The sequence below is a fragment of the Pelophylax lessonae genome, assembly GCF_965119305.1.
Source record: "Pelophylax lessonae genome assembly, chromosome: 6".
NCBI classification, from domain to species: domain Eukaryota; kingdom Metazoa; phylum Chordata; class Amphibia; order Anura; family Ranidae; genus Pelophylax; species Pelophylax lessonae.
The window spans coordinates 280,557,070-280,570,692 of NC_138773.1; the positions used below are offsets into that span (position 1 = coordinate 280,557,070).

The 13,623-nt window shown below is 45.7% G+C and overlaps 1 protein-coding gene across 1 annotated transcript in view; it reads left to right on the top strand.

Moving 5' to 3' along the window:
- The first annotated feature begins 3,456 nt into the window (after positions 1-3,456).
- Positions 3,457-13,623, top strand: part of RND3 (Rho family GTPase 3) — a 38,644-nt gene continuing 28,477 nt past the window's right edge. Inside the window, exons 1-2 of the mRNA XM_082259981.1 lie at positions 3,457-3,769; positions 6,084-6,171. Coding sequence (XP_082116107.1) covers positions 3,620-3,769; positions 6,084-6,171 — 238 coding nt within the window. The 5' untranslated portion in view covers positions 3,457-3,619. The remainder of the gene's footprint in view (positions 3,770-6,083; positions 6,172-13,623) is intronic.

The following is a 13,623-nucleotide window of genomic DNA, read 5'->3' on the forward strand; positions in this document are numbered from 1 at the left end:
TCATACATGTGGTACCGTAGTTGGTAATCCATATAAAAATCCTTTATACAGAAAATATAATTATTAGGATATACATATGTACACCTATATATGGGTTATATCCATCCTCCATTTTCTTATCCAATATATAAGGCTTTTTTACTCCCCCCCCCCCTTCCCCTTCCTCCTTTTATTGTTTCATTTGCTTATATGTTTCTCCATACCACAGCCTGTATAGGTATTATGCATTAGCTCTTATAATATACCTTTTAAAGATGCTTTTTATCAACTTTTTTATTTTTATAATTGTATCATTTTAAACCTGGAACGTTTTTACATGTTCTTCATAAGCCTTGATGAACCCAGGCTTACCCCTATTTTACATTTATTATATGTTTTGTATTGCCTAATTGTTTGCTATCACTGTGATAAGCGGTTGTCTAGCCCACATACATGTGTATTTAAGGGCAGCCGACCGATCACACTCCACTTCTAAGTTGTTTTTAATCTCTCCCATTGCTACAAAAATGTTTGATTGGTTAGGTTATTGCTCAGTGCTGTGGGCGGTTGCCATCCCCTTACTTCAGCTGTGTCTAATTATCCTCTTGTTCAGCACTACATAAAGCCCCACAGAGACTACGGCACTCTAGCACCTGATGAAAGAGCGCGCCGGGTGCAGAGGACCCCGCGCATGCTCAGAAACGCGTCGTGCATGCCGTAACACATCGGACAGATCCCACCATCCCTGTGGGTGAGAGTGCCTCCATCCATCACTCGCAACACGGAACCGCAGATCCGAGCCGCTTGACCGCTCACCGCTGATGTTGTGGGAGACAGCCGGCTTTCTTCCCTCCCACCGCCAGTGACAGTACTGCATACGGCTTCCTGTGACCAGAGGACACCCTCCAGAGGATGGCTGCAGGATTGCTTTGACACATACAGCTTTTCAGTCTTCATGTCTAGTGAGTGTATATCACCTGCCTTGTTATCTGCAATAAATTGTCTGCACTTAGAGCGCTTCTCCCCTCTTCTTTCTGCGTTGAAGGGGGCACTCTGGTCTCTGCATTGAAGGGGGCACGCTGGTCACTGCATTGAAAGGGGGCACGCTGGTCACTGCATTGAAGGGGGCACGCTGGTCACTGTTTTGAAGGGGGCACACTGGTCACTGTGCATTGAAAGGGGGCACGCTGGTCACTGTGCATTGAAAGGGGGCACGCTGGTCACTGTGCATTGAAAGGGGGCTCGCTGGTCACTGCATTGAAGGGGGCACGCTGGTCACTGCATTGAAGGGAGCACGCTGGTCACTGTTTTGAAGGGGGCACACTGGTCCCTGTGCATTGAAAGGGGGCACGCTGGTCACTGTGCATTGAAAGGGGGTACTCTGGTCACTGCATTGATGGGGGCACGATGGTCACTGTGCATTGAAAGGGGGCACGCTGGTCACTGTTCATTGAAAGGGGGCACGCTGGTCTCTCTGCATTGAAAGGGGGCACGCTGGTCACTGCATTGAAAGGGGGCATGCTGTTCACTCTGCATTGAAAGGGGGCACGCTGGTCACTTTGCATTGAAAGGGGGCACGCTGGTCACTGCATTGAAAGGGGGCACGCTGGTCACTCTGCATTGAAAGGGGGCACACTATACCTTAATTACCGAAGGCCCCTTTCACACTTTTGTGACCTCAAAGTCACGCACTTTTTTACAGCGTTTTTTGCCATCTACTTTTGGTCCGGCCCCCGGGTCCAATATATGAACCCATTGCGGCCCTCGAGTCAAAAAGTTTGCCCACCCCTGGTCTATAATGAGGGGAGTTTGTGGTTTGGAATTGAACATAATGATCTGTCATATCATTTTGCATACAGAAAAGGTGCTGTTGCATGTAAATCTGACTTCCTGATAAATGTATCTTTAGTTTTAATTATCATGATCTAAAATAATAAATGTGGGGGCTTTTGGTGGGCTGGATTTTTATTTTGGGGGGGGGGAGCAGCATTTCATTCTTGGACCACGACAGCACAATATCTTTAGCCAGCCCTGCCTATCGGTACCCATCAGGGGCAATTAGTGCTGCCTATTAGTGCCCTCCAGGAGTGCCGTCTATCATTGCCCCCCTTGAGTGCCGCTTACTAGTACCCATTAGTGCCGCCTATCAGTGCTTCCCATGAGTGCCGCCTATCAGTGCCTCCCATCAGGGCAACCTATCAATGCCTCCCATCAGTGCTGTCTATCAGTGGCCATTAGTGCTGCCTATCAGTGCCTCCCATCAGGGCCACCTATCAATGCCTCCCATCAGTGCTGTCTATCAGTGGCCATTAGTGCTGCCTATCAGGGCCTCCCATCAGTGCCGCCTATCAGGGCCTCCCATCAGTGCCTCCCATGAGTGCCGCCTATCAGTGCCCCCCCATGGGTGCCGCCTATCAGTGGCCATTAGTGCTGCCTATCAGTGCCCCCTATGAGTGCCACCAATCAGTGCCCATTAGGCAAGTGCCCCCTATGAGTGCCACCAATCAGTGCCCATTAGGCAAGTGGCTATGTTTCTCACCGATTAAAAATTGAATTGTTTGCACTGCCCTTATGTGACAAAATGGATGAAAAACTGATTCATTTACGTCCATTAAACTATTAATTGTTCGAAATGTTGTCATCATTAAATGACGGCACTATCATTTGCTCTAAGGACAAAGTGTTTGTTCTTTGAAAATGAGTTTGAATGATTTTTCGCATAGTGTATGGCAGCATTAGGCCAACCTATAACCAATGGGTGTTGCTGGAAAAAAATGCTCACAAAAAAAAAAGAAAGCCAAATTGTGTCACTAAAGCCCCGTACACACGTACTGATCATCGGCCGAACGATCGTCCGTCTTTTGTCCAGGGCTGTCGTGTCTGTTGAAAACTGCAAAAGACTGCACACGAATTTTGTCGGCCAACAACAGCCGACTGCAGAAGTGATGTCATGTGATGGTTCACTTTCCTTGTCTTTTTTCATTTCTGAGCATGCCCAGTCTTGCTAGTCTGCTGTCTGTCGGCCGAAATCTGTACTGACTGGCGAACAATCGGCCGTTCTGGTGACAGACAACAAAAATTTTAAAGTCTGCACGACAGATTCTGTTCGGCCGAAAATGCACTGTCGGCTGTCGGAAGCATCAATCGGCCGATAGGTCGTCGGCCGAATATTTACGGCCGACAATCGGTACGTGTGTACGGGGCTTTAGTGTGTATGGGAGCTAAATAAGGTTGTACAATCAGATTGAAGCCTGTAGGTCCAGTTTGGGTGGAAGGAAAGGATCGATTCCATACATGGAATTTCTCTGGATACAATGTATCTCCTCTCCAGTTTATAGGAAGACACGCTGCAGTTTGCCGAGCGGCCTGTAGATGGCACCGTGCACACAAGGCAGTAGTAGGCAGAGTGAGGAGGGCGGGTCTGGGGAGACATAAAAGCAGTGCGGAGTTGTAGACAAAGCTCAGTCACCTCTCTGTACCGGATGGCAGAGCAGAGCGGAGCCTAGGAGCTGTGGATATAGCAGCGAGTGCTGCAGACGGGGAATAGTAGGGAGCTGTGCACACCCTCCGCTCCCCATCCCCCCTCTTCTCTATATAGAAGTTGTGTGATCCCCGGAGAGGGTGGGAGAAGTTCACCTCAATGAAGGAGAGAAGGAGCAGCCAGAAACTGGCCAGCAAATCCATCATGGATCCCAACCAGAATGTCAAATGTAAGATCGTGGTGGTGGGGGACAGCCAGTGCGGGAAGACTGCGCTACTACATGTGTTCGCCAAGGATTCCTTCCCAGAGGTCAGTACTGCCTGCCTGCCTGGGGATGGGGTGCCAGGGGCAGAAATGGGGTGCTAGGTGACCCTTCCCTGCCTGGGTGGTGATAAGTTGCCCTCCCCTGACTGAGGTCCCAATTTGCTGCCCCTTCTAGAATTCCCAGGATTTAATAAATCCTAATCCCCCCCCCCAATTCATCTTGTTCCCCCCCCTCTTCTTTTCTGGGGTATATCATTACTCCCCCCCCCCCCCTCTCCACTGTATGTATGTATTCAGAAGAAAAAAATTCTGTAATAGATTGCAAGCTCTGCAGGCATTATTTATCAGCCCTCTTGGGTTCCATCTGTCAACCAGTTGTTTTTGGTAACTGGTCTTGTTATGTGATTGTTTATAAATTGCAAGCTCTGGAGGCGAGCTTTACAGCATTGATGCCCATGTTATTACTATTTTGCCCCTTGCAGGGGCATTTATTTCTCAGCCCTCCTGGGTTCCGTCTGGGTTGGTTTTGCTTTTTTTGGGAACAGGTCTTGTGATGGAAATGGATTGCAAGCTCTGCAGGCAAGATTTACAACCTTAGTGACCTTGTCCTTTAATATATTCTTATTCACCTCCTGGGTTCCATCTGTCAACCAGTTGTTTTTGGTAACCGGTTTTGTTATGTGATGGTTATAAATTGCAAGCTCTGCAGGTGAGATTTACAGCATTCGTGCCCATGTTATTACTATTTTGGCATTCTTTCTCAGCCCTCCTGGGTTCCATCTATCAACCGGTCCCCTTTTTTTTTTTTTTTTTTTTTTTTTTCTGTTTTTGGGAACCTGTTTTGTTCTCTGTGATAATAGATTGCAAGCTCTGCAGGCATGATTCACAGCCTTGGTGGCCATGTCCTAATACATTGCTGCTTACAGGGGTCTGTTTATTTCTCAGCCCTTCTGGATTCCAGCTGTCAACTGAGGTCTGTTTGTTTTTGGGGACAGGTTTTGTTAACTGTGATCAATTGCAAGCTCTGTGAGCGAGATCTACACTGGTGTTGGTTATGTTCCTAATATTCCATTCTCCCTTCCCTCTATACTCAGGGTTATATTACAATTCCATACCCGCTGAGTTCTGTCAACTGCAGTCTTTTTTTTTGTTTTTGGGAACCGGTTTTGTTAGTTATGAAGGTGATCACAAGCTCTGTGGGCAAGAATTAGAGCAGTGGTAGCCAAATTTGCTTCCCCCCCCCCCCTCCTCCTCTCTTCTCAGGGGTATTCTATTACTACTTGGGTTCAGTCTGTCAACTCCCAGTCATTTTCAGTTTTTAGGTTTTGTTAGCTGCAATTGTGATTGCAAGCTCTATGGGTTATTAATATAAATATATATATATATATATATATATATATTATAATTTTTTTTTTTTTTTTTCATTGCAGGGGTATATCATTACTTCCCAGCCCCCTTGGTTCACACTGTCATTTGCAGTGTTTTTTTTTTTTTTTTTTCTTAGCTGTGATGGTGATTGCCAGCTCTGGGGGGTAAATTTACAGTAGTATCTGCTCTAGAAGATTTCCCTCCCCCTGCACATCCCTTAAAGGTTATCATTATTTCTCGGCCCTCCTAGGTTCAGCTCCACTGCAGTCATTTTTATTTAGCTGTGATGGTTAGATTGCAAGCTCTGCAGGCAAAATTTACAGTACTTATTACTTTCCTTGCAGGGGTATATCACTTCTCATCCCACTGGGTTCAGGCTATCCGCTGTGTACTGGTTTGTCAGCTGAGATGTTGGTAGATTGCAAGTTCTGCAGTCCAGACTTGTAGCAGTATTGATTAGTAATAGAATTGGATATTTTGAATCATTATTTGATATAGACCCACATAATGTTCTCCAAAACAAGGATACATCCGCTGCGCAACCTTTGCCTGCTGGCGCCCACCCCCCCCCCCCCACAACCTAGACCCTTTGGGGTCATTTAACCTTAGACACTATAAGGTCTCTTAAGCGCCCCCCCCCTTTTTTTTTTTTTTTCACTTTTTAATACATTCATTTTCTTAAAAGTTGCCAGTGAAAACCATCTTGCATATAAGGGGGGGGGTTGGGCTTCCGGAACAATGGCACACCGACAGCTGGGAAGGCAAAATTCTGAGTATCACGCTCCGCTGAGTTAGTCAATAAATAATTTATAATGCTTTTCTCCCGGCGGCATAATTGCATATTATATCACCGGTGCGATTAACGATGGCATTTCATCTGATCTCTTTAGCAATGTTGGCGTTCATTTTCGGCTGGCTGGCTGGGCTGAGTGTTGTGTTGGGTAAGGTTATGACAAGTGACATAATCCCTCTTCTCTTTCTCTCCATTTAGAATTACGTGCCCACTGTATTTGAGAATTACACAGCCAGCTTTGAAATCGACACACAGAGAATAGAGCTGAGTCTATGGGATACGTCCGGTAAGGAAACTCTTTGTAACATCTTAGGAATGTGCATTGTCATTGTGATGTTGGGTTGTTTTTGGGGGAGGAAGGGGTGCATTTAAAGGGGTCATAATCTGTTCTTGCCTGCATTCGTGCAAGGACGCTCTAAGACACTAGGGCAATGGTCTCCAAACTGAGACCCATGGGCTGAATGTGGCCCTTTATCCGGGCCTGTGGGCATTCTTCCTGCCACTGGCGCCAGTGATGGGTGGGCATTCCTCCTGCCACTGGTCACCAGTGATGGGTGGGCATTCTTCCTGCCTCTGGTCGCCAGTGATGGGTGGGCATTCTTCCTGCCTCTGGTCGCCAGTGATGGGTGGGCATTCTTCCTGCCTCTGGTCGCCAGTGATGGGTGGGCATTCTTCCTGCCTCTGGTCGCCAGTGATGGGTGGGCATTCTTCCTGCCTCTGGTCGCCAGTGATGGGTGGGCATTCTTCCTGCCTCTGGTCGCCAGTGATGGGTGGGCATTCTTCCTGGCGCCAGTGGTGGGGTCAGGGGGGGATTTCTTTCTGGCGCCAGAGGTGTGGGGATTTCTTCCTGGCACCACAGGTGGGGTCGGGGGGGGGGGGGGGATTTCTTCCTGGCGCCAGAGGTGGGGTCACTATTTAGATTGGTTACAAGGACTAAAAATGCAAAACGCATTGTCATGTTGCCACTGGCTTCTGTTGGCTTTAAAATGTATGCAATCGGAACAATGGAACCAAAAATGCACACTGATGTGGACAGGCTGTCTATGACCTTGCCTTGGATGGATGCATTTTGGTGCATTCTGAGGCCCTAAAAGCAAAAGTTGTGTAGTGGGAGTGATTTCTCGTGCATGCTGTGGCCCTCAGGACGTCTTGAATCTGAATCCCAGATATCTGTAGTGGGAAAATTGATTAGTAAAGGGGATGCAATGGCAGTAACGTCTCCTGAAATATGTCACTGCCCTATATCTCCCAGCACTGTTGTAGCGTGTCCACAGTCCCCAATGATGGCCTGTATCTGCAGTCTGCCAGGGTTCTGTAGCATATAAATACTGAATATTGTATGTGGCCCCCTGATGTCCAGGTCCACAGCTGAGGCCCCCTGTACTTTTAGTGTGAAAAGTCTAGCAGGCGTGTTTAGTGCCCTGCTGAAAAGTGATCAGCAGTGGATTACTGTTCAGAGGACAGTGAGGAGGTTTTACAGGCATTCAGGTGTGTGTGTGTGTGTGTGTGTGTGTGTGTGTGTGTGTGTGTGTGTGTGTGTGTGTGTGTGTGTGTGTGTGTGTGTGTGTGTGTGTGTGTATTTTGTTCATTGAGCTGGCAAACAGTTGATATGCATCACGGGACCATGCTGTAACAGCAAGCCAAGTGTTTAACCCACTGTTGCACCATAGTCCCATTCATGTACATGGGAGAGTTTGGCAGGCGGTGCCAACTGTCATACTCGGCTTGTCATTTTACAATTGCTGCATGGCAAAGCTCTGTGCCAATGTGTACTCATCTGAGTGGGCACCTTGTGTGGTACTGCTTGTAGGTAGGTGGTAAAAACAGAGCAGTTGCCTTGTTTTTATCACCCCCCCTGGGCACCCTTGTTAAAGCCTAAAGCTCCATTTGCGTTTATGCTCCATTTGCGCTTGTGCTCCATTTGCACTTGTCATGCGACTTTGGACAAAATGGGATTTGTTTACTAACGCTGGAGAGTGCAAAATCTGGTGCAGCTGTGCACGCTAGCCAATCAGCTTCTAACTTCACCTCCTAAATCTTAAAAACCTGGAAGTTGATTGGTTTCTTTGCACAGATGCACCAGATTTTGCACCCTACATTATTAGTAAATTGACCCCATAAAGTCACATGACAAGTCGCAGCCCTTTGGTTTCAATGGCACCTATGTTACTGAGTGGCAGTGTGTAAAGTCGCACTGAGTCACACAAGTGTGAACAGAGCCTTAGTGAGCTAAACTTAACTATCCAATCAGGTAGACTTCATAGTAACTGGTCTTCTGTAGCATACACATACTGAGTATTATGTGGCCCCCTTGGGGATGTCAGGGGCCACATTTGAGGACACCCATACTTTGTAAGTAGGCTGCCCTAAACAATGCATTCTGTTTATAGCCAATCAGGTGGGCCACCATACCACAATTATTGGTAGACCAGAAGATTTATGGTCCTGTTGTATTACATGTAACCATCTGTGTTGTAATGTAAAGAACTGACAGCTGCTGCAGAACCTCTTTGTGAGCTAGGAGTTGCTCATTGTTATTCCTTTTAGCACATTCCGGCTTCCCGGTAATCCTCCCCTCCTCCCTGTTGACATACAGCTTTCTATGGCGGGCTCTGATTGTTAGACTCACAGCTCCTCTGGGTCCAATTGCCTCTCGGAGGCAGAGCGCTCAATCTTCATCTCGTTGGAAATTTCTCCAGTATGAAATGTAAGGACATGGAGGACGCGCGGCCTCATTTATCAATGTGCGTTGAGCAAAGCAGCCAGTAAGATTGGTGTTTCCTCCTCCCAGTGCTGTGCAGGGTAGAAGGCATTTGATTGGCTAGTGGAAGTAATAGTTCATGGCGCTGCGATTGTGACATCGAGTGTAGAATTCCGAGGAGTTCTGAGAATCATTCGCTCATTCTGCTCCTGCATGTGTGGCTGATTATGATGTAATGTGTTGTAGGACATATGTAAGTGATCTACATTCCATATTCGTGTGATCTCTGGGGGACGTGTAGGAGGATGACTGCGGTATGCGATTACGTGTGGATGGAAGTATTTCATAGGCGGCGTCTCAACGGTGAAGCTACATACAAAGGACTCTTCATTGCTGCGGCAGGTGAAGGGAGATCTCTTAAAGTGTAATATGCTGCAGCTTACAGGTCCTTAGATGTGGTTGCTGCATTAGTTTTCTGTCTTTTTCTTTTTCTTTGGTGGTCCTGCCAGTAACTTCCTGTCTGGGGTGACAACAAATGGTGCACTGTACCTTTTTTGGAGGAGCAGCGTTGTCTCCTGGTTTGGACCAAATGTAGATGGCTTTGTTTAGGGATGCACGGATTTTTATCTAAGTACCAATACTTTGCAGTGCATTTGCATCTATACAAAATTAATTGCATGCAATTTGAACAGGAGTGCAGTGCTATTCCTGTCCAAATTACATGCAACTTACCCCCCCCCCCCCCCCCGAATCTCCCTGACGGGCACAGGCAGCAATGAAAAACATGACTGGGGATCCTAATCTCACTTTACTTTATCCAAAACGCATTAAAAAGGGTGGCCTTCAGGTATATTTTTTGCTCTGTGTTGAGGGCAGAGTGATAGCACACCTTAAATTTATTGATGTCCGCGCCCCTGTTAATGTTTATCCTGAAATTTGAAAAATCAAAAATTTTGGGCTGACGTCAGAACAGTATTAGAGGGGAAATCTTAATCTTCCAATGAGGAATGAGTTCTGGTAACCTGGAAAGCTCCAAAGGATTCCCTTAAATTGTGGGGATTTCACCTCCCTTCCTGTTTTTGGCTAGGAGACAGGAAGTGAAGATAAATTTTCCCACCAACCCCATCCCCCCACACAATTGACACCCTTCCTTACTCGTAACAAGTTTTGCTTTTTTTAGTTGTACTTTTAAAGTGACTGTTGCTAAATTTTAAACTCTAAAACTTTGTTTCCGTGCAAAGAGAATCCTAAGTAATTACCTCCCCTGCCGCCCATATGCACTGGTTTGAAAGAATCCACTTCCAGAAGACTATTCAGAAACTGACACTTCAGGAGTGTCAGTTTTTACGCCCCCCCCCCTTTCCACTGCTGTGCTCGGTGGTTTGATCCACTGAGTTCTATATCACTGCTGCGACCTCGTGGCAGGTGGAAGGAACCACAGTGTGTTGGGGGAGGACCGAAAATTTGACACTGCAGGAAGTCCGTTTCTGAAGTGGATTCCGGTGCCTGATTCTATTTAATACAGTGCAAATAGGCAGTGTGGGGAAACCTATATTTTTGGGGTTTCACTGTATATGCCATATTCTCTTACGGAGGACCATTGCGTGTGTAATTAGTCTCGATTGGTAGCAGGCTTTCCCTTTTTTTAGTAATGTGTAATTAAGAACCTGTGTCCTCACTGTACAGCACTGGGGGAAGATGTGTGACTCAAAGTATTTAGTGCCCTGCTGAAAAGTGAAAATGAGTATACCAATTTCATTCTTATGTAAAAAATTTTACAGTTCTTGCTTAGTAGATTATTTTGGCATTCTGGTTTACAATATCTAATATTTCAGAAAGGCAGAGTTGGTCTTTAGGATGGCGAGAAATCCTGCTGTGTGCCTCTGGACGCATCAGATTAATGACCATTGTTGTAGCAATCCATCACTTTCACACAAGGCAGAGGAAATCTCTTAATAAAGTTTTTTATTTCTGCAGGACTGTCGGCGCTGCTGGATTTGTTGCCCCAACCCCCTCCCACCCTGTGCAGTGCATTGCGGCTACGCTGTAGCCCAAATGTGATGTGTAGGACTACTGTGACCACGTGTATTGGCTCTTTCTTTCTATTTGTATTTGCATGCCCAATTTTTATTTTACAGGTACCTATATAGTGCCATCAACTCATGCAGCAATTGTATAGTACATTCACATCAGTCTCTGCCCTCATGGAGCTTACAATCTAAGGTCGCTAACTCACATTCATACATGCTAGAGCCAATTTAGACAGTATCCAATGAACCTTCCAGCGTGTCTCTGGAGTGTGGGAGGAATCCAGACTACCTGGAGGAAACCCATGCAGTCATAGGGCGAACATGCAAACTCCAGGCATGTAGTGCCTTGGTTGAGCTTCAAGCCAAGGACCTTAGTTCTGCTGGGTGGAAGTGCTAATCACTGAGCCACTGTGCTGCCTCATTATTTACCAAGCATTTTACAATTCTGTATGATTTATTGCAATCAAGGCTACATATTCAGTAGTTTTGACTAGAAGAGGGGAACGTTTATATTTAAGCTTGAGTAATGCTAGGGGAGCAGACACTAAGTTGCCTCACATAATGGCTTCAGATTAATATCTTTAATTCCTCTGCCTTATTAGTGAGTGCAAAGAGAAAAGGTGGCATGGAAGTCAACCAGCCAAAAAGATTGGGCTCTTTGACTCTCACAGATGTATGGCAGGATATCTGATTTTTTTGGGTCCCATCTAGATCTAATAGTGATTGTACAACTACTGTATGGGTGGCTGATTTTGGGATGCAGCTATTGTAGCCTGACTTTTTGCATCACATCCATTGCCTATCCAGGCCTTTTTTGTTTGCTCCGAGTAGATGGCTTTGTGCCTTAGTCTGATCAGCAAATGGGACCCAAAAAGGCCCAGTCAGGCCTGTAATTGGCTGTATTAACCCGTAGTTGGGCTTTAGCTGAACTATTTGGTTTCTAGTAGCTGTCATGCTACTAAAACGGGAATTGGTCAGAAGTAAAGATTATTCACTAAACCGATGGAACAATCTAAAGCATTGTGGGTTCCTGCAAATTTAAGGGCTCATTTAGATCTAGAGTTATTTTTATTTGTAGATGTGGTGTTTGGTCCCAGTTAATCTCTGCATGTAAGTTCAGGTGAAGCATGCACTGCTGGGTCTAAATTTTATTGGATTCAGCTAAATAAAAACCTATATTGCATTGTTCAGTATGCATACCGGGGGTTGTCAGGTAATGCACACGCAAAGGTATGAATGGGCTCATAGTTTCCTTCCTACAATAACTGCAGTGTGTAGATGAGAACATCTCCATTTGGAGAATGGTATTTTTACTTGATATGCTAATTGGATGTTTTGTGTGAATGGGCCCCTAAAGTGTTTATAGCACATACCCAGGGCAAGCATGCAGTCACAGGAACAGTAAGTATGCTGGAGGTAAAAGCTACAGGGACCTGTAATGGCCAATGTTGTTGTAAATGTAGTCCATTCTAGATTTGGCTTGCGGTTTCTCATACATACTTATTCCATTGACTGATTTCGCGAACCTTTTTATTTATTTCTCGTGTCCTTCAAAACGGTTTTAGCTAACAAGCCGTACAAAACTGACATTACTATGCACATTGCATAACGAGCTGTTTACTAGATGTTTTGTCATTGATTGCTGCTATTACTGTAGCGGAGAAGTCTGTGCTCAGATTAGCATCAGAACGTGCAACTCCAGAGGGTCTGGCAGCCTTTAAAATAGATTTAATCATTTTGCTCCTTCGAGATATTAAGCTATTCAGTAAACCGTTCAGAGAGCGGGATGTGGGATGTGTAGTAACCTGGAGCAACCAATTGCAATTCACTTCACTGAAGCCAGATGGCTACAAGAGTGTGTTTGGTTACTATGGGTGCTTCACTTTGATGCTTGCAGGTTCATTGATTGATTAAATGCATTTTGAAATGTGTGTAACAACATAGGGTGAGTAAAATTTGAAGGGTTACTCCACCCCTTGACGTTTTGGTTGATTCTGTATTGGTAAACCTCTAAACTATTTTTATAAGGCCTCATGCACACGGGCTCCTTCGGTCATATAATGCAAAATTAGTTTGTACTTCATCTTGAGTAAGGCAAGATTCATGTAGCACAAGGGTGTCCACTCAATTTTCATCACGGACTGTATCACTAGTATGGTTGCCCTTAAAGGGCCTTTTGGTTTAGGGGTGCGTTGCATGCAGAGTGTAAGGTTTGAGGGTGTGCTGTGTACAGAGTGCAAGATGTGCAACCCCAATCCCAACCATTCCAAGGCTTCTGTGTTTACAAGTGACAGGGAGTGGAGGGTGAGAGCCAGAGAAAAGGGGTCCAGCATTCCAACTGCAAAAAAATGGGTGCAAGGGCCACATGACCAGGCCTGGTGGGCCAGATTCAACCCCCTGGCCTTGTGTTTGACATGTGGTGTAGCATTGAAGTCCTGGAATCGTCTCCCCTTGGCTTAGGCAGACAGGAGGGTGTGCTTAGCAGAGGAAACCCCTCCTGAAGACTCCTGGGATGTATGGCATCCTTTGCCTAGGCCTGGAAGCCTAGAAGTAACAGTAGAAATGTAAAACAAATGTAATCTAATCTACTTTCCTACCTATTTACACATGCTAGCAGGATAAGGATTAAAAATAGTCAAAGTTGATTGAGAGGGTGAAGTTATGCTTCTACAGGCAGAATAGCATTCCCCTCAGGGTAGGAAGGAAGGAACAGAATCTGATATTTGGGTTGGGGAAACAGAGGAGTTGCCAAGAGGTATAAGACAACAGACGCCTCACTTAACTTTTTCATATAATTATGACTTTTTGGTGGACTTTTAAGAATGAGCCCTGGCCCTAGGATCTACATGGTTTTTTTTTTTTTTTTTCTTCCAGTGTGAATTGTGGTTGATGCCCCCAGTCTGCTTCGGTCATTTGTTCCATAGTGACTGTTTAATGTAGATGAGATCTGCAGGCTCTTAAGGAAATAGTTGGAATTCCTCAGATTTCTGGCAGCCTGTTTGCTGAC